Genomic DNA, 27,466 nt, shown 5'->3' on the forward strand with positions numbered 1-27,466 from the left:
AACCTTGCTTTTTGCCAGGTGGAGGTGCTGTGGTAAGTTGATGTAATTAATGCTCTTGACCTTGCCACCTTACTTTCGAATTCTGCCGGGTCTTCGTCTTCCCTTTGTGCTTTTAGATTTAAAAATTGCTAAATTCCACATTGCCTCGTTTTCTTCAAACAAAAATCAAAAACTTTTATTCATCCTGTGTTTTTGTATTGATGGTAATGCTGTCTGGCCTTGCACCCTTGACCTTTAGGTACTTAATTTTTTATCATTGCTTAAAAATTGTTTAATTGCTAGTCGTGAAGCCAGAGAAACAAAATCTGTGCTGCGACGTGTCATCTTGCGTCCAAGATGAGCGTGTTGTTCTTGAGTTATTTCCCTAGGTAAACATTTCTTCCTTACTGGGGGCTCCTGATGCCAAGTAAATTTTTCTCTTCCTGGTTGCTAAAGGCAACCCCGGCCGTGTCTCACTTTCTGTGTGCCTGGCTCCGCTGATTGCTCTAATTGCTTTTACTGAAGCTATTCGTATAATTGAAATAATGTTCCTACTTCAGCTGTTGGCTAACTGCTTGTGCTCTCCGTTAGCCATATTGCTTCATGTTGTTCTGCTTCCAACGTTTGTAACTGTAGTTCTACAAAAAATGTGGCTCTTGGACCCTATGCCTAGCTTCTGTTTCTTAATTTGCAGCTCCCGTCCATCTCGTTTGTACATTGCTTGGCAACCTTTTCTGGGCTCTGTTAACCTCGCTGTACCCTTACTTTGTTGTACAGCGATTATTTTTCCTGCGTTCGAAATGCCGCTCTTCCTCGCTGTAAACATCTGCCCCTTTTCTTAATTTTGCCCGACTTCCTCCCGTGCTTCAGCAGGCAAACAGCTGTGGTCCGTCCCGGGACTGCTTACAGCTTCCTTCCGGGCATTTGCTGCTCCTAAGGATGTTGGCCGCAGCAAACTCTTGGTTACCTCGGCCACTTTGCTGTCTACGCTGGTGAGTTTTTACCTAGTTTCTTTTTTGTTTTCAATTAATTTTGTTGCCGACAGAGGTGCAAGGGACACATTCTCGCAAAAGCTCCCTGTGGTAATTTCCCTCTGGCTAAATGCACACGGTTTCACAGACCCTTTCCTCTGTGTGTCCCGCGAAACCTGAGCAGGTAAAAGCGCCCAGCTACCTCAGGGTTTGGTGCGCGATATAAATATTAAACAAATATAAACAAATACATATACAAAAAAGCTCCCAGTCATGGACCACAGATCCATCTATGTCGCTGTCCGGACGAACGTGCCAAACCTGTCTTCATAGTTTCATTCGCCCGCGCCCTGTGCCATACGGAGCACCCAGGTTTGTGCTGTTTGCTGTCCAGGTAGCTCCTTATATTCGCTCATGATGGCCCCAGGCCTCTGCCTATGTGTGGGTGTGGCTTACCCCGCCTCCGGCCGGCTGGCGCCGATGGCAGTTAGTGCCTCCTGGTGACCCTCGCAGGTCACCAGCTTTTGTTTCCTGCCCCTTGGGTTTCTCAATGAGGTGCGGCACATGTTAATGTGCTTCGCACCTTGTGAGGCCCCATCCTGTCCTTCCTCTCTCTTTGTAGCTGAGGGAGATGGGAGGGGGGTGCAGACCATGTTCCTAGAAGCCTGTGTTCTGCCACTCCCCTTACGCTGTCTTGCCCCCCAGGTTACTTTCCCGTGCATGAGAGCTACGGGGTGCCCCCTTAGCATTGTATTGTATTGTATTTATTTGTATAGCGCTCCAAGCCCTGAGGCAACTGGGCACATTTCTTGGTACAGGAGTTACATTATTTACAGTTACAGTCATATTAATGAGCAACGTTTGTACATTTAGCAGGTGATATGGTTATTAAAGGTCATATAAACCCCATATATACATCAAAAATATTTACACATATGGCTATTAAGGTCATATAAACCCCATATATACATCAAAATATTTACAGAGAAGTGCTAGAGTAACGTGGGAGTAAACAGGCGTAAATTGTATGGCATGGTCAGTAGGGTTAGTTTTCATTTATCATGAGCCAGGATTTGGCTTCTTTCCGGAATTTGTTGAATGATGGTTCCTGTCTAATGTATCGTGGTAGTGTGTTCCAGGTTTTGGCTGCGCGGACTGGGAAGCTTTTTCCTCCTGATTTTTGCAGTTTAAACCTAGGAATGATCAGGTAGTTGGATAGGGATGATCTGGTTTGTCTGACTGAGGTGTTCAGATTGAATTTGTTACATAGGTATGTCAGTGCTTGGTCGTGTATACATTTGTCTTGAGCTTCACTCTTTGATTAATTGAAAGCCAATTAATATTGCGCCTCAGCTCCAAGATGTGTTGCTTTCTCGGGAAGTTGGTGGCAACTCCAAGTGCATTGTTTTGGTAGATTTGGAGTTTGCGCAGGTTATATTGATTGGTGCCTAGGTATAGCGCATTGCAGTAGCCTAGTTTGGTTAGTACGAATGCTCTGGCCAGGGTGATGCAGTTGGCAGGTGTCAGGAAGGGTCTGCAGGCATTGATTAACTTACATGTATAAGCAGTGGTGGAAGCTGTGGCATTGATTTGTCTTCCTAGTGAGAGAGTAGAGTCGATGTACATACCTACTGCTGGCTAGAAGCACCTCTGGTCCACCGAAACTCCCTGGGGCTATCGCAGCGGCTGAATTAAGTGACCATATCGGGTGCTGGTAGTCATGACCTCCCCCCACCTCAAACATTTTTAAACTATTCATTAACGACATGCAACAATTCCATCAATATAAGTGAAATACGGAAAAAGATGATACAACTTAAAATGACTAAGCACATACCAAGCAGGCCATCAGCTCATGTTTTTTAGATTTGGGGCGCTATCCAAACGAGACACAACAGCGTAACTCACATACTCCTGTTTCAATGGCAATTTAATTGTTAAAGAGATTACATTGGAAGGAGGTACATGTCATTAGATGCAGATTCAGATACAGAAGGCATATTCAACTGTTTAGCTGCCCTAACCTCCACATGTCCCAGGACAGTGCAACACAAATCAGATTCCACTTTGGCTTTAGCTCCCTAGAGGAATACCTGACACCTTTATTGAGTAATCATTGTGACGCTCAACAAAACACGTTCATAAGTAATACCTCCAGTATACATTTCGGATATCTGTGGTGAAATGAGATTTCTTTTTTTTTTTTTTAATGAAGGCAGTCAATCAAAGCCAGGCTTCCCTTACCGTTTTTGAACCACAAGGTCTAACTCCTAACTGGCGTGATATTATGTGCTTAGCTGGGTCTCTGCAACTTTCTCATTTTCGACCAATGCATTTAGCAAAACTTGTGTTCAAAACCGTTGCCACAAACATTGCACAGATTTTCTTGAGAGAATACTCTCTGGTCTGAAAAATGCGTCACTTGCATGCTACACTCGCATCATCAGCTCGGTCGGGCACGCGGTCCATGGACAGAGTGCATACAATCACCCAAAGAAAAAATGAGGGTCTCTGGCCTGGCTCTGAGTGGTAGCCAGGCTCGGACTGGCTTATAGGGCAATGGTCGAAACAAACACGACATATGCTGTGGGCCCGTTTTTTGGGTCAAAGTGGGCCCGTTTTTTGGCCCATGTGGGCCAGTTTAATAAATTACTTCACCATGCAGCTTGTACTCTTCACCAGTGTCACTGAATGAATATTCTTTAAAGTGCACAATTTGTATCACATTTTATCAGAAACCTCCCCCCTGGGTAATACTATGTCACAAAAGGAATGAATTGCCATTTGCAACGGTGGACCACTTTTTCATTGATGCCCGAGACAGTTTTATGCCCCAGTCCGACCCTGGGGGTAGCTAGTATTTTACTTACCTGTATTTTGCATGTTTTCCAGCTTTAAAAGCAAGTTGCATTTACTTTCCAAAGTTAAAGTGGTTTCCTTAACGTTGATCAGTGGGGTTCTGACAATTTTCAAAGGACTGTCTTTGACTCGCTGTCTTGCTTCTTCCAACATCTCTTTTGAAATGAGCGTGTTATCATTTGGTGGTGAACTTCTGAAAACAAAAAGAAAGTTCTTGACATGCAGACTTTTGTGTGATTACTTACTTGCGTATCAAGAAACACATCTGCCAGCCGTTACACACTGCACCCAAAGGCATCAGCTAACAAACGCCCATAGCCCCCTGGTTTCACCTATTTCCATGGCTCCTATGCAACACATGCTCCAAAAGAAATAAGATTGGTTAAGTAGAACACTTTTCGAAATGCTATCAAATGTTTTCAAAACCAACATTTATGGTCTGCACATAAATTATACGTCAAGCCCCAACCAGACCTTTTCTCGATTGTAGGCCTTGAGATAAGTAGTAGGGGTGAACGACTTGGTGTAATAAATACCTTACCAGTGACATTTAAATTAAGCAAAACTTTATTTCTATAGTTCTAGGAAAGGTTATCAGATTTGGCACATGTACTTCCGGGGTCGAGTCATCACTTGTCTTTGCTTGTTCGTCTTTGGGAGTTCTGACCCTCAATGCCTCTCTACGTTGAACTTCCCTTGTGTCCTGATCCTTTACACAGGGGTCTGCAAACTACAGCTCTTCAGATGCTTTGGATTGCACCGCCCATGAATTCTCACCAGCAACGATGCGTAATTGGGCTAATGGGAGTTGTAGTCCAAAAGAGTTGCAGACTCCTGCTTTAGGACTTTTTACTCTTCTGGACAGCATGCATTATAATCCTTCAGCGGAAATGCGATCAATAAATAAGACAATGGGGGGGCTCTGTGGAGCAGCCAACAAGATGGCCGCCAAGCTCTAAAGCTCCGGGGCCCACAGAATACAATCAGTGAACAACGGCGGAATCCATTCACCTTTGCCTCCATAAATGAAGCCTGAGTGCCACCTGTGCATGGGGCACACACTGGGACAAAATCGCTGTGGGCGGCTCGGCGCCTCCCAAGCTACGGCTGAGAACATCTGCTGCCCATAACAGGCCCACTGGGCCTGCCTTCCTGAGACCCGGAGAGCGGTGCGGACTCGGCGGCTCTGGGAGTCGCGCAAGTGAGACGACGCGGCATCCTGCTGAGGAGTCCCCCCTGACCCACTGCGGGCCCCAGCGTTGTCGCAGGAGAAGGAGCGACGAGGCCGCTGGTCTGCGTCTCCGCCTATTTGCCGCCGAGGAGACTCCTGGTGGCGGGCGGTGACGGTAGGTGTATGAGGGGGGGCTGTGGTGCTGCCCTCTCCGCCGCAGCCTCGCCTCAACCCCCGTGGTCCCCAGCACATCGGCAGTGGGCTATGGCTCGCCTTCCCTCCTCCGTCCTCCCTGGCGCGGCTCTCCGCTCTGTTCAAGCGCGGCGGTGGTCTGGGCCGTGCTGCCTGGAGACCGGCGCGGCATGGGTGCTCGCCGCGGCCCAGCCCCCTGCCCGAGGATACATGAATAGACCCCCTGGGTCTTCCTCCACGACCTGACTGCCCAGTCCTGCGCTACGCTACACGGGAGCATATAAACGCGGAAGCGCGGGTGGAGCTGAGGAATCCATTAAGTGCCGGCCCTTCATGTGGTGGAACTAACGCCTCATTGACTGTCTCTAATCAGGGGGGCCCACGCATCCATGTGCTGCTAGTCTGCTCTGGAGGAGCAGGGAAGGTGCGGGCGCCGTAAAGGCAGCATTCATGTCAATGTATCAACACATGCAGATCAAACAACATTATTATTTCATTCTGTAGCCCCCCCTGTCCACTCCTGCAACCGCGTGATGCCCTATGGGGCTAATAAATATGTAAAGCGTTACTGTCTATATAGGAGTCCTCCAGGCTCCCCTATTAACGCTTGTTACACCTGAGACGAGTGTGATTCACCTGCTCAACCCACCAAGAGACTACCGCCCTAATCAGTCTGGGTCCACAGATCCCGTGATACCAGTGCCCGCCCACGGGCTGCCCATTCCCAATCATCCGGGGCAAACACCTGTACAACCGAGCTCATTTCTCTACATGACATAACTACGAGCCAACCGCCGCCCCCACCCCGGACCTCCTAATCTACGATCCCCACCAAACCTGACAGACTGGGAGCTGCTCCCTACCACGATAATGCCCAACAGAATGTGGGGTACCAGCAAAGTCGGTGCCATGGACAAGTTCACCAAGGCGACGCCCAGAGAGGACCAAGCGTCCTCCACACTACAGGATGCTGTGGATACCCTACAGGACCCCCCTCAGCCTGACTTGTCTGCAATGATGGAATCCATGGCCAAAAACTTTGCAGCCTTCCATGAAAAATTGGACGATATAAATGCGAACGTTGCCTCCTTAAAAGCTAAAGTCGACCAACATGGGGCCAGGATCACCGAGACGGAGCAAAGAATAGGAACAAATGAGGACAATGTCCACACCCTCCAAAACACAGTCACGGAGCTCGTCCGCGACATGAAGCAGGTCAAGGCCAAGTGCGATGACCTCGAATCTAGGTCACGAAGAAATAACATTCGCATTGTGGGGGTACCTGAATCGGCGCTGAAGGGGCGGATGGAACTTGCGGTGGAACAACTCCTCAAAGACCTCCTAGATAATCCTGAGCTATCACCATTTTTCACTGTAGAAAGAGCACACCGCTCACTGGCACCCCGGCCTAAGCCTGAAGATTTCCCCAGGCCAATTATCGCAAAATTGTTAAGCTACAAGGACAGAGACAGAGGCTAGACTCACAAATCATTAGGATCTTCCACGACTTCTCATTAGGGGTACAGATGGAGCGACGCCAATTTGGAGGTGTGAAAAAAATGCTAAGAGACAGGAAAATTGAATACGTGATGCTCTTCCCTGCCCGCCTCACATTCACTCACCGAAACAAACTGTACTTTTTCAGTGTCCCAGACGAGGCAGTTAAATTCATAGAGGCACAAATCCCCCTGGTGGATCCCCCAGAAAACCTAATGGATGACGACTAGATTTGGGCTCCCAAACCTTAACGGTAGCCCTTACAAGCTGTGGCCAATTTCCAAACCACCCCCCGTGGGCCGACTTGTTCACCTTTCCCGGCACTATCCATGGCCCAATACAACCCCTGCGCCGACATCTCAGGCACACTGCCTGCGGAAGGGATACATCCCCAGTTGTCTTGTCCACAATAACATTCATTGGGCCTGAACTGTGGGAAAAACCGAGCCTCACTGTTTGAAGCCGGCTTACGGCACTAGTTGTTTTGTTCTCGCTACCTAATAATATGTTTGCTTCATTGTAACCTAAGTTTCATTAAGCCGTTTTGAAGATTTATCATCATACTATGCAATAATACTGTGGGTCAGACGGCAGCGGCAGCCCCCACTGCCGCTGCATTGCCTCTTAAGGCGGAGTGTTTATGTTTGAGCCCCGGTTGGGCTACAGGTCAAGCGTGGCCAAGTTGGGGAAGGCACGCAGTTGGACACTCCGGTGGTGGGTACTATCACAATGCTAGTTGGGAATGGGCGGTGAGGGTGGGGGTGGTGAAGTTGGGGAATGTTTCACGAAAATCGGCAAAAAGGTTACGACTGGCCTTGAAGAGAGACGCGCGTGCGCCACGTTTGATTGTAGTCAGAGATGGATCCTTTGTTTGGAATGTTACATAAATTGTCACCATGGCTGTCAATATGATGACATGGAATGTCCGGGGTTTAACAAACTTCACAAAATCCCTTAGGATTACGGCATATGCACAAAGACATGGGATCAAGGTACTCCTATTGCAGGAAACTCATGCACTGAAACTCCTTTCATCTAACCTGGCTCAGTCCTGGGGCCCCAACAGATTCTACACTCAATACTCTACTCAGTCCAGGGGAGTCTGGACTCTTATCCACAAATGGGTTAAATTCACGCTCCACACAGCCCACATTGTTACAGATGGCAGATATGTGATCCTCCACTGCACGCTGGAAAACGAGGAATGCTTGATAGCCAACTCATATGGTCCCAACACTGATTCCCCCAAATTCATAGACACAGTAACTGATATTCCAGCAAGCTATGTAGAAGTCCCTATTATATGGGGGGGGATATGAATGTTATACTTGACAATGTCCTGGATAGAACAACCACCTCACGCAGGGTCACCTCCTGAGCCGCCAAACAACTTCATACACACATGGACTCCCTAAACCTACACGATATATGGAGAACACTCCATCCACAGGAAAGGGACTACACTTTCCACTCAACAGTACACAATAGATCTTCAAGAATTGATATGTTTCTACTTTCGGGATGCCAAGTAGGCAAGGTGACGAACGTTAAGATCTTTGCACGTACGCTCTCTGATCACTCTACTGTGTTGCTGCAGATCCAGCTGGGTAGGACCCTCTCCGCTCGACCCCCCTGGCGCTTTAAATCTAATGCGCTGTCTGACATTGTCTTTAAAGCCGAGATCCTATCTGATATAAACGCCTTTTTTGAAAATAACAATACACAGGACACCAGTGAGAGGAGCCGCTGGGAGGCGTTTAAGGTATATATTAGGGGGATGTGCATCTCAAGGGAGGCCGGGGTTCTCAAGTCCATAAGACAGGCCCTAAACAATTCTGAAATGAAGCTGAAAGCACTGGAATGGGAACATGCTTCTGCACCAGCCCCGGCAACCCTAGCAAAAATCAGAGCGGAACTAGAAATATTTGAATCTCATGCCCTGAGTGAAGTAAGATACTATGCTCGCCCCGCGGCCACCCGAAGGTATGGTGAGGGAGATAGACCTCGGAGGACCCTGGCTAAACTGGTACGTGCAGAGAAGGGCAGAACCCGGATAGATAGCATTCTTGACGAACTGGGCTCACGACACTGGTCTGACCAAACCATCATTGACACCTTTGCTAGCTTTTATGCCACTCTATACTGCCCCCAGCCGGAACACACAGCCCAGGACCTGGACGACCTACTAGAAAGTATCCATATGAGTATCATCTCCCAAAGCACTAAGGAGCAACTAGATGCCCCGTTCACCTTGGACGAGATAGTCAGGGTAATTTCAGACCTTCACAAGAGCAAGGCCCCTGGTCCAGACGGACTCACATCTGAGTTCTACCAGGAGCATGTTGCCACTCTGGCCCCTGTACTATATGGGGTCTGGGCCGAATCACTACGGTTAACCACTCTTTCTCCCTCCTTAAGAGAAGCCTTAATCACTGTCCCCCCCAAACCGGGTAAGCCCCCAGACGAATGCGGTTCCTATAGGCCCTTATCGCTTATCAATACGGACACGAAGATTTTTGCTAAAATAATAGCGAACAGGTTCCTTCCATTCATGCCCCATCTAGTCCACGCAGAACAAAACGGATTTGTTCCCGGCCGCTCTACAGCACTTAATATCCGCCGTGTATTCAATGTGATGGCCAGAATTGACCCAGACGCGGACGCAGTGGCAGTCACACTAGACGCCCAGAAGGCGTTTGACATGGTCTCATGGCAATACCTGTGGGCCGTGCTGGGGAAAACGGGTTTTGGACCAAATATGATCGCCTACATAAAACGCCTGTATACAGGACCTATGGCCAGGGTGCTGGTCAACTCCAATGTCTCCTCTCCCTTCGCGCTACATAGGGGAACTCGCCAGGGATGTCCGTTCTCCCCTATCCTCTTTGCGCTTGCCATTGAGCCCATGGCGGACCAGGTCAGGAATAGGCTCACCCGTAAAGGTATTCGTCTACAGAACGCACCAGAAATCATCTCACTGTATGCTGATGATGTGCTTCTATATGTTAGAAACCCCTCCACATATCTAGACCCAATCATCCGAGATATAACTAAGATTGGCACGTACTCTGGCTTCACCATCAACTATTCTAAATCAGAAATATTCCCTCTCACTGCGGCAACCCAACAACCATCATGTGAATTCCCCCTGCGTTGGTCCCCGGGTGCCATCAGATACCTTGGAGTGCAAGTATCACTAACCAGAGCCTCTTTACTGGCGGATAACTATGAGACTGCGGCGCGGCTCATTGAGTCCAAAGTGCTCAAATGGCGCAATCTTCCACTGTCCCTTGCGGGCAGGCTATCCCTAATAGAAATGATTGTGGTTCCCAAGCTCCTCTATATCTTTGTTAATGTTCCTGTGTGGCCCGGGAAGCACTATTTCAAGAGGCTCCACTCGGCGTGTGCCCAATTTCTCTGGCATTCTGGCGCCGTCCGCAAGAAGTGGCAACATATGACCTTACCCTACGAAAAAGCTAGTTTTTCAGCCCCTGACCTAACATTGTACTGGATTGCGGCACAGGCTCAACATGCCACACACTGGTACGCACACTTGAATCCACCCCACATGTCAAATTAGAGAAACTGGCGGGCAATGGGAACAACATCATGACCTTAGTATTACACCATATGTTCCGGACAGATGCCCCAGCAGACCCTGTGGCCACCACGATCAGAGCGTGGAATAGCAATCTGGATTCAAAACAAGAGCAGCTCTCGTACTACAAATGGCTTCCCATATGGCAATTCCCTGGGCTCTCCCCCACACACGACCAGCACTTCATGCGACACTGGGGAAACCTGGGCTACCGTGCACTAACTGACCTATATCCCGACGGTAAATTTATTACTCCTCTAACATGGCGGCCTCAACACTCCAACTCACCGCTGGAGCTGCTACAATACTTCAGGTTAAGAGCGGCAGTCCGTGAAATGTGGCCCTCCACATACATATCAAATTCCGCAGGTGGTAGGGCATAATATCCTGTTTGTACAAAATGCAACTGGGAAAACTAGAGGATGCATCCCCAAAACCACGGGAGGCTTGGGCCAGAGAGTTAAAAAGGGAAATCACTGATGAGGTGTGGAACAAAATGTGTGCGCACACGTGCAGGGTCTCGCTGAGCGCTAGATTCCGCTGCATACAATACAAACTCCTTAACAGACTGTACTACACACCGCTCAGAATTGCGAAATTTTCTCGCACCCCGACTCACACATGCCCGAAATGCACATCTGAAGATGCAGATCAAATACATATGTTTTGGTCCTGTGCTGCGCTGGGTACGTTTTGGCGGGATGTGACGAAGGCGCTCTCAGAGATAGTTGGGTCACTGGTGGATCTTGACCCATTGGCCTTGTTGTTTGGGGTTTGGGCTGGGGAAGGTGAGAAAAAAATGTCAAAATTCTTAAATGTGAGTACTAGTGTTGCCAAAAGATGTATATTACAATGTTGGAAGCAGCACTCCCTCCCCCCACTCTGGAGATGTGGCTGAAAGCCCTTACTTGGGTACAAACATGTGAAGAGGAGTATATTGGATCTTTACCCATTCCATCTCACCCCAAGAATGTGTGGACTGAATTCTGTGGCTATCTAAACAGCAGAGACGAGGTGGAATGGTGCTCCACCCCCCTGCCGGGCCCGCCCGACTCATAAGAACTGAGTACCGCATGCTCCCTCATGCTACAGTGCATCCCCCTCCCCCATTCTGTGCGGCTTGTAATAGATCATGATGTAATGCCTAAACAAAATTTGTGATTCCTGCCTCTCTCTGTGTAAAATGTGCTGTACATGTCCTAACCTTCCGCCAATAAACAAAAGTTTAAAAAAATAAAAAATAAAAATAAATAAGACAATGACAGAAGGACAAAATCAAAGAGTTGAAGAGAGATAGAGGAGACAATGGTGGCTTTGGGAGCGAGAAAGAAAGGAAACTAAATAAAAGAAACATGGGAATAAATAGCTAAATGAGCTAGAAAAACAATGTGCTAATCTATATAGACAATTGTACCATACTTTCCATCTATCTGTTATGCTCACCTGGTCTCTGCGGAGGCATTGGGGCACAGTTGAAGCCCTCCCTGAACTTGAATCACACCCTTCAGGCCTCTCCCTTAGTAGAAAAGCTGTGAGCGGTGGTACGAGGTGATACTGCTCCTGCGTGGGGATAAGAGTGTGTGAGTATGCCAATCTGTGATTGTTGTACCTCTCGAACCCTTCACCCCAAAGTACGGTTTCTGTGAGCATGCGCCGGCCCACAAAGCTCACCTGTGAATTATGGAAGAGAAGGTCTCCGTCCTGCTACTTCTGGCAGGGGCGCGTCGAATGGGATATAGTTCCTTCACCGATCCCTGATAAGGATTAGTCCAGTCCACCTGCGACTGTGCTTCTCCTTATGATTGGTAAGTCTTTCTTGAGCTCTTGTGATGCTGTTCGTTCCGTTTAATGTCTTTATATGTTGCTTCTATTTATGCCCGCAGTAATGTCTCTCTTCTGTTTTCTTCCCTCAGATGGAAATGTAGCCTCAATGCAGCTGTGAGACGCGAGATGCGGCTGGATGGAAGATGGTTGCTGCTGCAATGTTCGACGGCAAGTAAGTGATGGTTTAAGGAAAAGCACGAAGTATGGCGAAGCCCAACCTTAAACTGACTGTTTTCTCAATGTCTAACCTTGTCTTCTGATGTACAGGTAAGAACAGCTTCCCCCAGTTGATAAGTATGCTGGCAGGAAGCAGGAAGTCCAGGAAGCAGGATCTTCAAAGTTAAGTCTGACCTCAGGCGACAGTGAGTGCAGAATAACACGAAGCGTCTGCCTTGAGGATCGGGGCAGCTTATATAGCTGAGATCGTGGGCACGCCCATTAGGGCCGGCTTACCAACCACACCCTGGCACTCCTAGAGAGTGAGCACGTGCAAAGGCAATCCATTAGCAGCCACACCCAAGAATACACTTGGGGCTGCTTAATGGATGAAATGTTCAAGGTTAATGCATCCTGCTTAATGGATGGAATGTTCAAGGTTAATGCATCTGAAGTGCCATGTCCATAATAAAAGCTTTTTGGTGTTAAATGGATGTTGTTTGCTTTTGTTCATGAGCCTGGTGCCAAAGGCGCCAGGACAGTGTCCATCCAGGTCTCCTGTGCATGCGACCCCTGCATGCCTGTGCCCCTGACTTCATGACCATGACACTATCATCTGACAATGTAATCCCTCCATTCTTGTTTTTATGTCATCTATCCTAGTGCCACCCTTCTTAACTATTAATTTGATACTTCCACCTTTTCAATCCACCTATTTGATCATTGATATCTGTTTTAAAATTCATTATTCCATCCATTTCTAGCTTCTGCCATATAGCGAAGTAGGATCTAGCAAGATATCCAACACAATCTCAGGTTCAAGTCAGTTTCATTAAACACAAAAACGTCCTCTCCAGAATCAAACTCAAAACAAAGTATCACGACATTCTTGTTTCAAAAGTTCAACTAGTGCAAGAGTTTCCTCATAAATTTCACAAGGGTTAAGGGCACCCCACCCCTCATTACACACAGTCTCCAAGATACTCTTGCTTAGGGTTTCCTCTTGCTTGTCTCTGGTTGATGGTGGGATACAACTGCTCTGGTCCTCCTTGTTGTCCTGTATATTTGACTGTCTATCTGCCATGAGCTGTAGATCCAGTGCTATATGCTTCAACTTCTATACAGAGCTAGGTTCTGTTGGTGAGCTTGAGAGGGCTTCATCACCTCTTTCTCTTTAGGGCCAATCTCCATCTGGTTTCTAAACTCCTCCTGCTGTTCTAAAACCACCTCCAGTAACTCCAACCTCCTCCCCGTATTCTGCTCTGCTCTTCTGCTGTTGTCTTTTCTCCCCCTCCCATCTCCAGCCTCTTCATCTCTCTGCCTTTTCACTTCAAACTCCTTCTACTGCCTCCCTAAAAAAAAATGTAACTCCCTCCAAACTTCTGCCATACCCCCCTCTCTAAACACCCTCACTGCCCTTCTAAACTTTGATCTCAAATATCCCTGCAAACCCTCCCCTTGGGTTGGGATTTCTGAGAGGGCCTGCACTTGTGACTGTGAATGGGTGAGGGATTGTGATGGTCTACTTTTGAATTAATTAACCTGTGTTTCATTTTGGGCTTTCAGGGTGGACCAAGCTTTCAAAGGGCTGGCCCACAAACTTGGATTTCACTCACTTCCACTAAGGGGAGTCTACAGCCGCAGACTGTCCACAGTGTTCCTCTTGCTTGTAAATACTATGGAACTGGTGCTCATGCTGTGTTAAATGACGGTGAGCAAATTAATAGCACCTTTTAACTCTGTGTTGTTTCTTTGATTAAGCTCTTTGGTGCTGCACTGCAGGGAGATAAACTTAACTTTGATTTGTTAAATTGAGTGGCAATGCTACTGCCATGGGAAAACATGGTATGCCTCTGATGTCTGCGTAGGCTAATAGTGTGAGTGACATGACGTAGGCCGTTATGATCCTTCACAAGGTCTGTAAGGCTATTAGTACAATGTGTTGTGAAACTACAAAGGTAAGTGTGTGATTTTTGTGGAGAAATAGACTCCCATAGCAGCATTCTCCCAAATGCAAGATTTACCTCTGTGGTAAGTCAAAATCCGGAAACGGACAAGGAGGCATGATTTTTATAATTTGTATTCCCTCTTCTAACTCAAAATACCTAATCTTTCCCTACATCTGAAATACTAAGCCCTACACTATACAAATGAAGGTCATAAAGGGTGCTTGTCAAAACGGCTAGACAAATGAAGTCCACTGTCCAGAGACCCTATACTAACCTACTGTCTCTCCCTACTACTAAAAAGAAAATATAAAACAACCCATGCCTAGTGAAAGGGGTGGGAGTTGGTTTCTGACCCCCACCTCTGTGTCTCTTTACCGTAGGCCCCTACCTATGTTCACAGTCCCAAAAATATAGTTTATGTACTGCTGGTGCGCTGTCCCGTGGCTCTGGCCAGGTATCTCTGGTTTCTCTTTTAACTTGTGCTTCTCACAGTGTTTTTCCCCATTCGGGAGACTTTCCTGTTTTGCTTCTCCGCAATCTGGGTCCTTTCAGTCTCTTTCTCCCCACTCTGGGTTACCTCCGTTCTCTCCCCACACCACGACTTGTCTCGGTCTCTATCACCACTTTGGGGCTTCTTGGTATTCTCCCAACTTCGGGGCTTGTCTCACTCTTTCTACTTGTTACATTCCCCAAAATGGGGGTCGTCTCTTACTCTCTCCCCATGCTTGGGGGTTGCTGTGTGTGCAACTTCAGGGCTTTCCCTCGCTCCACTCTGGGGCTTCTTGGTATTCTCCCCACTCCGGGGCCTGTCTCTGTCTTTCTCCCCATCCTCGGGTGTCTCTGTTCTTCCTTGCTCCTGGGCTTGTTTCTCTCTCTTTACCCCACTCTGGACTTTCTCTGATCTCCCCTCGTTCCGGAGCTTGACTCTATTCTTCTCCCCTTCTCCGCCCTTTCAACACTCCAGGGCTTGCTCCAGTCTCTATGACCGTGAGTACAGAAGCCCAATCTCTTTAGGCCCCCTTTGGAGATGAACAAAGATATTCCAAAACATATGTATCACTTGGAGGGAGCAGCTATTCACCCCAGTGGCAAGTGTTACCCCTCACCTGCTCTCGGGCTCAAAGTGACTCCCGTCCCAGGACAACTGCCCATCTGCATCAAACAGCACCAGCAGTCTTCCACGCCGGGTGAGTGTGCCACTATATTTAACCGGCCCCCATCGCTATAAAGAGAAACCACTTGACTCCACTTCCCTCTTCCTCGTCCGAGTACTGTCTTGTGTGGTAACCTTACCTCTTTTCAGGAACCCCTTTTCACTTTACCCGAATCCCCACAGTTAAAAAATATCCCTGCCTCTATTCCTGACCGCATGGTGTTCCATGGCTGTTTGATCCTTTCCTGGATGGGTTAAGAGAGGCAATGTTCTGTGTTTGGGATTCTCCTGCCAAGCGAATCACAACTTGCCTACAGACCCCGCTAACAGAGGCCCTACCGAGCGAAGAGCTGCCAGTTGAGCTGGCGGCCTGACTTGGGTACCCCTGCATCCACGCTAAGCGATGGGTGCCGGCTGAGAGGGGGTCTGCATCCCGCAGCAGGGCGCATAGGCTCACCGGAACCGCTGGTCGGAGAGCCATAGCCTGGGGCAATCCTGCTCTGGGGACATGTAAGAAGCCGGGGGAGGGAAAGTAAACTGTGCTAGTTGCTAGGCAACATGTGCACGGCACTGCCAGGGCCCTGCAGGCTCACTATTAATGATTTAAAGCGAGAGGGCAGCAACAGTGCTAGTCTTCTCCCTTGGACAGTACTTCAGTCTGACACTATGGGAAAAAACACAGAGAAAGTGCCATCTGCAGCATAGATCTCCCTCTTCTTCCAGGTCCCCCGGAAAGAGCACAGAAAAGAAAGACGCATAATAACATTTCTGAGGAAAGACTGCTAGACATTTTTAAGAACGCCATCAAAGAGGAAGGGAGTAAAAGTAGGGACAAGAATGACTCCCCATCGTCTTCTTCAACTTCTGACTCCTCATTCTCCAGTTCCACTGAGGACTCCCTCTCCTCACTGAGAGCCAAAGAGGTAAATGCTTAGATACAAGAATCAGTACCCAATGTAATGATCCATGTAGCTCATTATATGGGTTTCCCAGATGCTGAACCCCCAGCACCTAGAAGGGTGCCACCACCACAGTCCAAGCATACCATGCAGGCTGGTTTTCGTCTTCTTACTTAAGTTAAAGATGAGATTCTCAGTGAGTGGAATGAGCCAGACAAGATACCAGTCCACAGGTGCCTGGCAAAACTAAACCCCTTAAAAGGGGGAAGGAATGTCAATACCCCAGAACATCCAGGTAGATGATATCCTCCCTAGCCTAATTGGGAGATTGTTAATGGCCCCGGAGGAAAGCTTCAAAGACCCTATGGTTATAAAGGTAGATGGAGAACTAAAGAAGGCTTATGGAAGGACACATCTGGCACCAAGATCAGCAACCTTCTCATCTTACATGTCTGAGAGAGCAAAAGGGGACTAAAATCCATGGCTAAAGCAGTGGCGAAAGAAGCAGAACCAATTCCAGTTCTACACTCAGTTAAAACACAAATGGAGTTAATTTCTGATCTCACTTATGAGGGGGGTCATGGCTTCTGCCATGACCATGGAGTCCGTCATACCAGGTCAATGGCACCTGCACATTAAGAACTGGCGGTCAGACTCACACCAAAATAACACTGCAATGAAAATTACCTTTGACGGAGAAATGCTGTTCGGAGAATCTCTTAAGGATAAAGTCCATTTGTGTTTTTAAAGCCGACAAAAACTTAGGAAGTATACATATTCTAGACCCAGACTCATCTTCCTCACCAAACGGTCTACCAAACCCCAGTTTTTGGGACATAGCTCCTTTAAACGCTCGTAAAATGGACAGGGTGTGGCAGGCACAATGCCCTTCCCTCAGAAAAGAAATAGAAATCCCGACATCAGGCTTGTAGGGGGACACCTTTGATCATTATGGACCAAAAGTAGCAGACTTTCTGGAGATTTTCTGGGTCAACCGGCTGGCCACTGGGGTTATAGAGCTTTTCTTAATGCGGAGTCTCTCAGGAATCATCTGTACTCCGGTCCCCTGGGCACAAGCCAAGAAGGAAGCAATGCGTCAGGAAATCCAGGACCTACAACGGAACAAGGCCATCAGAAGGGTACCAACAGGAAAGAGCGAATTGGATTGTGTTCCTAGTTCCCAAGCCATCCAGCAAAGTTCGGCTAATCACCGACTTGAGAAAACTAAAATTACAATGTGTTGTCCCAACACTTCCAAATGAAGTGTCTCCAGTGCATCACTCCCTTGGTACGGGAGAACTTCACAGCTTCATTTAATCTCCAGGAGGCCTACTTTCATGTTCCAATCTGGAAACCACACCAACATCTCCTGAGTATCACAATAGGCACAGAACATTTTCAGTTCAGAGCCCTTCCTTTCAGTCTCAAATTAGCCCTGTGAGTGTTTAACAAGGTTAAAGGACCAATCGTGGCCTCACTCCATCTCGAGGTGTTTCCATATCTGGATGACTGGCTCATTAAGGCTCCCTCCCTGGATCTCCTGGCACAGCATGTTGGGGTGTCCTGATCCACACTAGAGAGTATGGGTTTCCACCTCAACAGAGCCAGGTCCCACCTTCAACCATCACAGAACTTACACGTCATTGGGGTATGTTTCTGGACTGCAAAAGGGAAAATAATGCTCCTAATCGACAGAGCAAACAAACTTCAAAATACTCTATGGAAGCTGCTACCCCAACACCATACTACAGCAAGGGCCTTCCTGCAAGTAAAAGGACATATAGCTTCCTGTGTCTTCCTAGTACCTTGGGCACGCTGATACATGAGGCCACTCCTTATTCACTTCAGCAAGTTCTGGAAAGAAGAAACTTTCGACTTAGATGACCTGGTCTCAATAACAGTATCAGTTCGACAAGAGCTGAAGTGGTGACGAGTGACTGGAGTTTCCAAACCTCCTGAAAGGATTCCCATTTACTCAATCTTTGCAGACCATAGTTACCACCAATGCCAGAAAATGGGGCTGGGGAGCAGTGGTACAAGCTCAAGTCCACCAGAAATTACAGGAAGCAGGCCACTCCTCCAATTGGAGGGAGCTAGAAGCAGCCTTCAAAGCCCTAAGAACTTTCTCCCTATACTTGTCAAAGGGAAGTAAGTTCTCCTGCATACAGACAACACTACTGCAGTGTCCTACATAGACAAATAGGAGGGCTGCACTCATATAATTCTTTGGGCATATTGATGATCATTACGAGTTTGCTGGTATATGGTGAAAGTGGCGGTAATTCCGGTTATCAGCACTTTTACTGTTCTGGCGAATTACAAGTTGGCGGCAATACCGTTGCCGGTATTTCCATCTCCAGAAATACCAGTGGCAGTAATACTGGCAACTGAATATCCGACAGTGGAACAATCAGCACCGGTATTCCCAACACAAAGGTATTACCAGCCGATTATGAGCTGGGAAAGGGCACTGCAGGTTTTTTTTAATACTGGCAAAAGCAATGCATAGATATCTACACTAGAAAGCAGCCAGTAAATGCATACAGGTGATGGACATGGGGGCACAGGTGCACCCAATTCACACAGGAAGGGACAAAAAGGGCTACGCCTTCCCCAAACACACTTCCTTACACCACTATGCTGCCACTGGTCTCTGTCAGCATTGACATGCAGCTGCTCCAGGCCAAGAGAGTGCTGCAGGGGTTGGAGGACCACCACAGGAACATGAGGCAGAGGAGAGGAGGAGGAGGAGGATGGTGAGGAGGAGACGCCATGCAAGGCGTGCGCCCATACCCTGGCTAAAGAACTCACCGTGGACCCTCACTGACCCCAGGTAAAGGCCTCACCAAGGACCGTCACTGACAGCCAGATCCTCACCCTGTACCACCTCAACAGTGAGACTATTGCAGATCTTCTGGACTAGATCTAGGACGACATAGGGAGCAGGATCAGCATCAGGCCAACCATACCATTGCTGGTAAAGCTGGTGACGGTCCTGCACTTCCTTGCCACAGGCCTGTTCCAGCACACTGTGAGCCTACACATAGAGATTTATTTTATTTTTGTATTTATTGTTCACTTGTTAGGTGCTTATAAGGGAAGCAAATACTGTTTCAAAGTGCCCACAGGGCAACAGAGAGGGGACAGGGGATGATAGACAATGTAATTACAACAATGTTCAATAATGAAATACAACACAATAAGAAGAAATAATGGGGTGAGGAAGACAAACGTACTATGCCTTGTGTGTGTTCAGAACGTGCAAGCGCAGAGGGGAGGGGGGGTATGGGGTAAATGCTGTCGTGCTCATGAAGAGCAGCAGGTGAAGTGCTGTGAAGAAAGGTGAGTGCAGCCTCCAGTGGTGGAGGGCGAGCCGAGGCAAGTGCAGAGGATAGACAGCAGCTGGGATGATAAGATGTGGGAGGTCAGGGAATGAGCAATTAGCAGGGGAGAGAGGGAGGGAAGTGAGGGGTAAAGAGGAAGGTCTTGAGGCTTTTCAGGAACTTAAAGAGGTCCTTCCCACGACGAAGAGGGAGGGAGAGGCTGTTCCACAGAAGGGAGCACACTGAGGAAAGCGATCGACTACCTGCTCTCCGTTTAGCAAAACGTTTCAAATGCAAGGAGTTGGTGCCAGAGGAAGGCAGGTGTCTAGAGGGGGAGTATTTGGTCAGAAAGAGTTGTAGATAGAGTGGTCCCCAGCCCCATACAGCCTTGTGGATGATGCAGAGGGATTTGAATTTAATCAGTGATGCAATCAGGAGCCAGTGAAGACTTTGTAAGGCAGGAGAGATGCGGTCCCTGGGTTTGAGGCCAAGGATACGTCTTGTTGCCCTATTCTGGATTAGCTGGAGGGGTCGCAGAGTGGACAAAGGTAGATTAAGGAGGAGGATATTGAAATAGTTAAGCATAGAGAGAACCAGAGGCCAGGTAACATTCAGTCTCTGGGGGAAAGTGAGGCAAGGTAGTATTCCTTTCAGAAGGAAAAGCTGAAAGAGGGACTTCTTGGCAATGTCTTGAGTATGAGGGAGGAAGGAGAGAGAGTCGTTGAAGATGACTCAGAGGTTTCTGGCTTCCGAAGAGGGAGCAGAGGGAGATCCCATGGAAGAAGGCCAGAGGGAAGAAGTTGGGTGCCAGGGACCCAATAGAGAGGATCTCTGTTTTGCTGCTGTTGAGGCAAAGTTCATTAGAAGTACACTAGGCCTGGATGGCTGAGAGGCAGTCAGGGATGAAGGAGGGAGCAAGGGCATATGTAGGAAGTTTGAAGAAGAGCTATGTGTCGTAGCATAGCACTGGAAGTTGGGGGAGAAAGAGGAAATGAGTACGGTAGATGTTAAAGAGCCAAGGCGAAGGAATGGAGCCCTGGGGGACACCACAGTTGGAGGAGGAAGTAGGGGTGGAGAAGGTACCCACTTTGACTTTGGAAGAGCGGTCAGTGAGGAAGGAGGTAAGCCAGTCCAGTACCCGCTCCGAGATACTAAGGGTGTCATGAAACCTTTTTATGAGGATGGAGTGGTTCACTGTGTCAAATGCAGAAGAGAGATCAAGGAGGATGAGGACGGGGGTGCTGTTGCGCACGAGAGAAGATGGCGGCTCTCGTGTGAGCTCCGGTTAGACCCAGGGCCGCAAAGCCAAAAAAGACAATTTGCAGGCTCCGGTTACCCACGATTTTTGCAGAGGACGGGTAACAATATCTTCAGATACCCCACACGAAATTTCAGACTGATCGGTGCGGGGATTCCAGAGATAGAGGCCCGGATGATCCCCAGGCGGCTTGGAGATCGGCGACCGGCAGGCAGAGAGAGGAGCCCTGCCCCAGCGCGGCAGCATCGGGCCGCTCCTGCCGTCCACCCAGCATGAGGAAGCCGCGGCTGCCCCAGATATCGTGCACCGCCCGCTGGCCCACCTGCCGCCTTCTTCGCATGAGAGCCTGAGAGGCCCGGACGGGTGAAGGCCTGCCCTGTGGTCGGACCGCACTTGAAGAGGTAGGCCCCCCTCGCCTCAAAACCAGCACGCCACCCAGCTATCCCCGAGGGGGCCTCCCCGCACCGCCTACGTGGGCCACCATCTCCCAGGGACTGATGACCGTAGGTGCACCGAAACTAGCGCTCCATTCGTCCATATATGACAGTGAGAAACGTCGGCCCCCTCTAATAAAGCTGCGACGGGGCACAGACTCCACCACCGCCGGCAGATATAGTGCAGAGCGAATCGTGGTGGAACCAACACGGCCTTCCCACTGAGCGCCTGGATAACCCACATCTCCCATTCCGGGGACGATGCCCAAAAACTTTGGCCCGAAGAAAGGCAGAGGAACCATCGACAAATTCACGACCGCGATGCAGAGAGAAGCGGAGCCCGAGACAGACCAGGAAACGCCGGTGCAGGAGAACCAGCCGGCCCCGGCTGCAATAATGGACCCCCAGGCCATTTTTCAGGCGATGCAACAGGGCACTCACGGACAAATTAGATGGGATCACGGCAAGTGTCGCCAACATTAAGACACATCTTGACAAGACAACCAAGCGCATGACGGAGGCGGAATCTAGGATATCTGGCACTGAGGACGCTTTAGAGGCCCTGAAAACCACGGTATCCACAATGGCTATCGAACTTGGAACGGTGAAATGTGCAGATTTGATGGCGAGATCTAGGAGAAACAACATCCGCATTATTGGCGTTCCAGAAGGCGCCATGAAAGGATCAGTGGAGAAGGCAGTGGAAGATCTCCTCCGCACACTATTGGGTGATCCCGGATGGTCACTGATGTTCATAGTCGAGAGGGCGCACAGATCACTAGCCCCGAAACCGAAACCCGGGGCATACCCATGTTAAACTACAGGGACAGAGATCTGATCCTTAAAACCGCCAGGGAAAAACAGGAGCTCAAATGGGAAGCAAATGTGATCCGCATTTTTCCGGACTTTACATTGGCGGTCCAATAGGAAAGGAAGCTTTTTACGGGAGTCAAGAAAATGCTACGCGAACGGCAAGTTCAATACGCGATGCTCTACCCCACCAGGCTCAAAATCCAGCATCAAAACAAGTCCTACTTTTCACATTTCCCGAAGAAGCGGCGACCTTTATAGAAACGCATAACCCTCCGAACACGGGGCAGACTTAAAGTGTGGGCGATTTGAACAAGACTGAGACCTAAATATTCTCATCCCGTTCTCAAAGTGAAAAGGAACAGCAACGCCTGGAGCCTCCACCCTGGAGGCCCGCATCTGGGACACTAAAGTAGAATGTACATCTCTAATCGGCTATGGAAACACCGTCCCAGAAGTCAGTAGGATGTGCGAGAGCAACGTGCGTAAACCGGACACAATACCTATAAGTGAAGCTGGCTTGAGCTCTGGAGACGCCGCAGCCCCCCCCTGTAGCAGGTGCTTGAAATGTTGTTGGGTGGGGAGGGATGGATATCTAATGGCACAGTTGAAGTTTGGGGAACTGTGAGGGTGGGGGGAGGGACTTACACGGGAGTTGCAGGGTTTTGTTATACAAGAAAAAGCACACAGATTTCAGACATGCCGTCATTCCATCCCACAATGGCAGATTATAAGAGGCCACATGACTTTGTACACCCCATAGACAATGGCTAGCTTAGACAAAGACAACATCAATATGCTTAGCTGGAATGTAAGGGGCCTGGGATCTAGGATTAAGAGGAGGAAGATACTGGCCTACCTAAATAGACACGCGGCCAGGGTGATCTTCCTAGAGGAGACGCATTCTGGTCCACGACAAGGAGGACAATTGATGCCTAACTGGGGCTCACATCAGTATTTCACGACATACTCCAGCCGGGCTAGAGGGGTAGCAATTCTGATTCACAAAACACTGGCCTTTGAATGTGTTGATGTTGAGTGTGACCCGGGGGGGAGATATGCCATGCTTCATGGCAACCTATATGATAAAGAATTTGTCTTTCTGAACGTGTACGGTCCGAACATCGACCAACCAGACTTTTATGCCTCAGTGTTTGAAAAATTGGCAAGATACCCGACGGCCCGGGTGATTTGTGGCGGGGACTTTAACACAATATTAGATGTACATCTCGATCGCACATCTACGCATGCTAGAACACTGACTAAAGCCGCGCAAGCAATACACCTACATATGGCTGATCTACAAGTAAAAGATGCCTGGAGAACATTGAACCCGATCAGTAGAGAATACACCTATTACTCCACTGTCCATGACATGCACTCCAGGATAGATTTATGGCTCATAGATGGGGACAGCATGGCATGGGTCACTGACTCCCATATACACCCAAGAACGTACTGAGACCACTCACCGATACAGCTAACACTAAGAATCCCTGGTCGGGTCCTCTCCAGACCACCTTGGAGATTCAAGCCGGCAGCCCTGAAAGATCTGGTCTATAACACCTCGATGAAACAATATATACAGGACTACTACGATAACAACGAACACTCTTTCTCTACCCAGGCTATACTATGGCAGGCATTCCAAGTCTGCATCAGAGGTCACTCAATATCCGTAGAGGGGGGAATCCTTAAAGACATTAGGAATAGGTTAATTAGGCTAGAATCTCAAATAGCATCCCTGCAATCACAGTATGCATCCTCTCCGTCACCCCAAATCAGCTCTGAACTAAAGACCAAACTAGACGAATACACCGAGACCGCAGAACAAGAAGTCAGATACTTTGATCGACCAGCTGCAGCCCGTAGATATGGGGAAGGGGAGCGCCCGGGGAAATTATTAGCTAGAACAGTACACATAGAGAATGACCCCACTACCATACCATGCATACAGATGCCTGATGGTGCGGTAACCACCGACCAGGACAAAATGAAGGAGACCTTCTATGCCTATTACAAAGACCTATACTCCCCGCAAAGCACTTCAACAGATGACGAGATAGAGAGCTACCTGGCCCAGATACCCACAACCCTTTTAGCAGACACCACTAGGGAAACACTTGAGCTACCCATCACCGAACCTGAAATACTTGATGCAATAAAAGCACTCCCCAACGGGAAAGCGCTGGGTTCAGACGGGCTAAGTGCTGATTTCTATAAAGAGTTTAGTAGTGAACTGGTTCCTAGGCTCCACGCTGTATGGATGGAGGCCCTGGATACAGGGGAACTCCCCGAGACCACCAGGGAAGCTATAATTACTCTCCTGCTGAAATCGGGGAAGCCCCCTGGGGATTGTGGATCATACCGACCTTTATCCCTAATAAACACTGATGCCAAAATCCTGGCCAAAATAATAGCATCTAGGCTTACACCACTGATGCCATACATGAGACACGAAGATCAGGCAGGGTTTATATTAGGCAGATCTACGGCAACGAATATAAGGAGATGCCACCAAATCATTGCCACAATACCCCCAGACACCCAAAGAATAGCGGTCTCCTTAGATATGAGGGAAGAATTTGACACTGTCTCATGGCCTTTCCTGTTCGGGGTGTTACGAAATTATGGATTTGGCCCAAACTTCATAAGGTGGATCCAAATACTTTACATGTGACCATACGCTAAAATCAGAATTAATGGATCTTTCACGGATATACTTGAACTACTTGGGGGTACTAGGCAGGGCTGCCCACTCTCCCCACTACTCTTCGCCCTGGTTATTGAACCCCTTGCGGACATACTCAGATTCCGTTTTAGCACATTCGGGATATGGCTAGAGGGTAAGCCACATATTATAACGCTTTATGCAGATGATATCTTACCATACCTGAAAAACCCAGACCGCACACTGGGCAAGGTGCTGGCTGCAGTGAAAGAGTTCGGTGAATATTCAGGTCTTCGCCTAAATCCCAATAAGTCAGAGATATTCCCGCTCACAGATGCCACCATGCAGCCCCAGAACCTCCACGGCCTTATATGGAGTCCAGTACACATTGTTTATCTAGGTGCGGCAGTCGCCAGATCCGCTCAACTCTCCCGAACACTAAACTACACCTCACTGGCAGACGCACTTTGCACCAAAATAAAGTGCTGGCATGCCCTTCCAATATCAATGATGGGTAGGATAGCATTAATTAAAATGATCATTCTGCCTAAGCTTTTCTACCTGTTCAGTACAGTACCGGTGTGGCCGGGTCGCACACTATTCTCCAAAATTAATAGTGCATGCATAGCGTTTGTATGGGGAGGCCACTCGAGGCTGAGCTGGAGGGTGCTATCAGATACGTATCCCAGAGGCAGCCTAATGGCTCCCGACGTGGAATTGTATTACCTGGCAGCGCAATCACATTACGCTGCCGACTGGGCTACATGCTTCATCAACCCTGGCCCCCACCCCCTCCCGTGAGGGAACAGAAAGCGATACTGGCCCTACAGAAAATCACTAGGCCCACACCTAAACGATATAACACTATGCATCCATCCAATGTCACAATCACTGCATGGGCCAAAATAAATGATATGTTTGCAGCCGGCAAACTATACCACCCGAGCATGCCAATATGGGGCGACCCCCACACACCCTTCCCCTTAGACAGTGCGGTGGCAATACACTGGACTGCCAAAGGAATCACACAATGGGGACAGATGTTTCGGGACAAACAGTTTGTGGAGTGGGATGAGATTAAGGACACGGTAGGAAACACAAACGCACACAGACAGCAGTTCCACAAGGTTGCAACAGCCACACAACGGATCTACCCATCATTCCCAAACGAACCGAAATAAACATGGGCCTTGGTTACATATTCATGGGGGGACTCAGAAGGTTACGGCCTCCACTCTCTACAAAACTATAATGCAAACACGCCCGAAAACACCCCACACCGCAAAGGCCGGCTGGGAGCGTGATCTGGACCAGCCGATAGAAGAACAGGATTGGTCCCAGATCTGTGCACTGACTAAGCTGGTGTCCTGCAACTCGAGATTCAAATTGATACACTATAAAATTATCCATAGAACCCACTACACGCCAGCGAAACTCAAGCGTCTATATCCCACTCTCTCTGGCAACTGCCCAAGATGCAATTCTGAAAATGCTAATATATACCATATGCTGTGGGACTGTGTAGAACTAAGTCAATACTGGGCCGGGGTCTGTGGAGCTCTGGATAAGATGGCGGACCAACCGGTCGAATGGACACCGCAGTTGTGTTTATTGGGGGCGATTGGGAAAATGAACCCAACTTGGCGAAAACTGCTCAATGTAAGTCCGCTGTTAGCAAAAAGGGTCATTCTGATGAGGTGGAAAAACACTTGCCCGCCAACAGTAGAGGAATGGAACAGAGACATGTTGTGGGCTAATGACACAGAAGAACTGTATATAGACTCAGTTATGACCCCCTCTAGACCCAGAAATATATGGACACGGTACAAACAGTATCTAGCAGAGCTACCACCCATTGAGGATGTAAATGTAATGTGAAATTGGCCAATACATGTATTATGATCACTGAAACTGAATGTCGCAAATGTAACTGCATAATCTGTATGCAAAGTTAAATAAAGTTCTAAAAAAAAAAAGGAGGATGAGGACAGCAGGGGAATTGGAATCAAGGGATCCAAGCAGTTCTTCACAGATGTTCAGAAGAGCAGTTTCCATGCCTCTGGCTGCTCAGAATCCAGACTGATGGTCATGAAGACCGCCAACAAGTTCAGTGTGGGAGGGCCAACTTCTCAAGCAGTTTCCCCAGGAAAGGGGTGATGGAGGTGGGGCAATTGTTGGTGGGGCAAGAAAGGTCTGCTGACGGTTTAAGGAGAGGGCACACAAGGGAGTGCTTGAGGGAGGATGGAAAAGAACCAGTAGCAAAGGAGTGGTTGCAAAGATCAGCCAGAGCAGGGGCAAGATAGTAAATGTTGTCCTTGATGGTTCTGGATGAGCAAGGGGCAACCTGTGGAAGAGACCTTCATGGAGTTGACAACTATGGTGACTTCTTCTGGAGAGACAGAGGTGAAGGAGGAAAAGGAAGGAGGAGGGTGGATGGACAGGGGAGGCAAGGGGAGGGATGGGTTAGAAGAGTGCGTGACAAGGCTGTTCAGTATGTCCTGGGTTTTGGAGGTGAATTGAGTGGCAAGTGCATTGCAAAGGGCGGGGGGTGTGGCTAAGCAGCCATGAGATAGGACCTATCTCAGATGGTCTCCTATTGATCCTTTCAAGATCCTGTGGCGCAAGGATGCCTACACTGAAGCACAAGCTATTGAAATAACATCCAAGGCTGTATGAACACATGCTGCGTAGAAAGAGCCCTTCCACGAAGAAATCCAAGCTG

The 27,466-nt window shown here is 48.5% G+C and overlaps 2 protein-coding genes across 2 annotated transcripts in view; one reads left to right on the forward strand and one right to left on the reverse strand.

Moving 5' to 3' along the window:
- LOC138514007 (L-threonine ammonia-lyase-like) overlaps positions 1-27,466 on the reverse strand; it is a 416,242-nt gene that overhangs the window by 331,262 nt on the left and 57,514 nt on the right. Inside the window, exon 2 of the mRNA XM_069629234.1 lies at positions 3,821-4,002. Coding sequence (XP_069485335.1) covers positions 3,821-4,002 — 182 coding nt within the window. The remainder of the gene's footprint in view (positions 1-3,820; positions 4,003-27,466) is intronic.
- The window catches only part of TRMU (tRNA mitochondrial 2-thiouridylase), an 852,019-nt gene continuing 825,466 nt past the window's right edge, over positions 914-27,466 (forward strand). Inside the window, exon 1 of the mRNA XM_069629233.1 lies at positions 914-971. The gene's annotated coding sequence lies outside the window, so the exon portion shown is untranslated. The remainder of the gene's footprint in view (positions 972-27,466) is intronic.

This window comes from Ambystoma mexicanum, chromosome 12 (assembly GCF_040938575.1).
Source record: "Ambystoma mexicanum isolate Mex_15411 chromosome 12, UKY_AmexF1_1, whole genome shotgun sequence".
NCBI classification, from domain to species: Eukaryota; Metazoa; Chordata; class Amphibia; order Caudata; family Ambystomatidae; genus Ambystoma; species Ambystoma mexicanum.